Source organism: Ceratotherium simum, chromosome 19, assembly GCF_057802395.1.
Source record: "Ceratotherium simum simum isolate JZ-2026a chromosome 19, ASM5780239v1, whole genome shotgun sequence".
Classification (NCBI taxonomy): Eukaryota; Metazoa; Chordata; class Mammalia; order Perissodactyla; family Rhinocerotidae; genus Ceratotherium; species Ceratotherium simum.
In genome coordinates, this window is record NC_141918.1 from 32980907 (window position 1) to 32982445 (window position 1539).

Here is a 1539-nt window from a genome sequence, read left to right on the forward strand (position 1 = left end):
CTGTTCCTGCCCGTTCGACGGATAGCCGTGTTTCTTGCGCAGTGCTAGCCGCGTGCCCGGGACACGATGGTGAAGGTCGGAGTAAACGGATTTGGCCGTATTGGGCGCCTGGTCACCAGGGCTGCTTTTAACTCTGGCAAAGTGGATATTGTCGCCATCAATGACCCCTTCATTGACCTCAACTACATGGTCTACATGTTCCAGTATGATTCCACCCATGGCAAGTTTCATGGCACAGTCAAGGCTGAGCACGGGAAGCTTGTCATCAATGGAAAGGCCATCACCATCTTCCAGGAGCGAGATCCCGCCAACATCAAATGGGGTGATGCTGGTGCTGAATACGTTGTGGAGTCCACTGGTGTCTTCACTACAATGGAGAAGGCTGGGGCTCACTTGAAGGGTGGAGCCAAAAGGGTCATCATCTCTGCCCCTTCTGCTGATGCCCCCATGTTTGTGATGGGTGTGAACCATGAGAAGTATGACAATTCCCTCAAGATTGTCAGCAATGCTTCCTGCACCACCAATTGCTTGGCTCCTCTGGCCAAGGTCATCCATGACCACTTTGGCATCGTTGAGGGACTCATGACCACCGTCCATGCCATCACTGCCACCCAGAAGACCGTGGATGGCCCCTCTGGGAAGATGTGGCGTGATGGCCGAGGGGCTGCCCAGAACATCATCCCTGCTTCTACTGGCGCTGCCAAGGCTGTGGGCAAGGTCATCCCTGAGCTGAATGGGAAGCTCACTGGCATGGCCTTCCGTGTCCCCACCCGCAACGTGTCGGTCGTGGATCTGACCTGCCGCCTGGAGAAAGCTGCCAAATATGATGAAATCAAGAAGGTGGTGAAGCAGGCATCGGAGGGCCCCCTCAAGGGTATCCTGGGCTACACTGAGGACCAGGTTGTCTCCTGCGACTTTAACAGTGACCCCCACTCTTCCACCTTCGATGCTGGGGCTGGCATTGCCCTCAATGACCACTTTGTCAAGCTCATTTCCTGGTATGACAATGAATTTGGCTACAGCAATAGGGTGGTGGACCTTATGGCCCACATGGCCTCCAAGGAGTAAGAGCCCCCTGGACCACCAGTCACCCCAGCAAGAGAAAGATGACCTCAGCTGCTGGGAGTCCTTGCCCCACCTTGAGCCCCTAACACACTGAGAGTCTCCCAACTTCCAGTTTCCATCTCAGACCCCCTGAAGAAGGGGAGGGCTTGGGGAGCCCTACCGTGTCATGTACCATCAATAAAGTACACTGTACCCCATCAAAAAAAAAAAAAAAAAAATAAAGTAGCTATTGTAAGTATGTTCTTATTGCCATTTTGTTACTTTTTTTCTGAATGTTTTAATAGTTCTTCTCTGTTCCTTTCTTCTTTTCTTACTCTCTTCCCTTGTGGTTTGATAGCTTTCTTTAGTATTATGTTTGGGCTCCTTTCTCTTAATTTTTTGTGTATTTATTAGAGGTTTCTGGTTTGTGATTGCCATGAGGTTCATATATAATAACCCACGTAAGTAGCAATCTGTATTAAGTTTATGGGCTCT

The 1539-nt window shown here is 50.5% G+C and overlaps 1 protein-coding gene across 1 annotated transcript; it reads left to right on the top strand.

The window, feature by feature from the left end:
• On the top strand, nt 1–1287 carry LOC147914523 (glyceraldehyde-3-phosphate dehydrogenase). The gene has a single exon (XM_087444003.1). The coding sequence runs from the start codon at nt 67–69 to the stop codon at nt 1066–1068; it is 1002 nt and encodes a 333-aa protein (XP_087300129.1). The 5' UTR covers nt 1–66; the 3' UTR covers nt 1069–1287.
• Nucleotides 1288–1539: the final 252 nt, after the last annotated feature.

What these genes read in the sequence shown, in the direction of transcription:
- LOC147914523 (XM_087444003.1), top strand. Translation starts at nt 67, where the DNA reads ATGGTGAAGGTCGGAGTAAACGGATTTGGCCGTATTGGGCGCCTGGTC.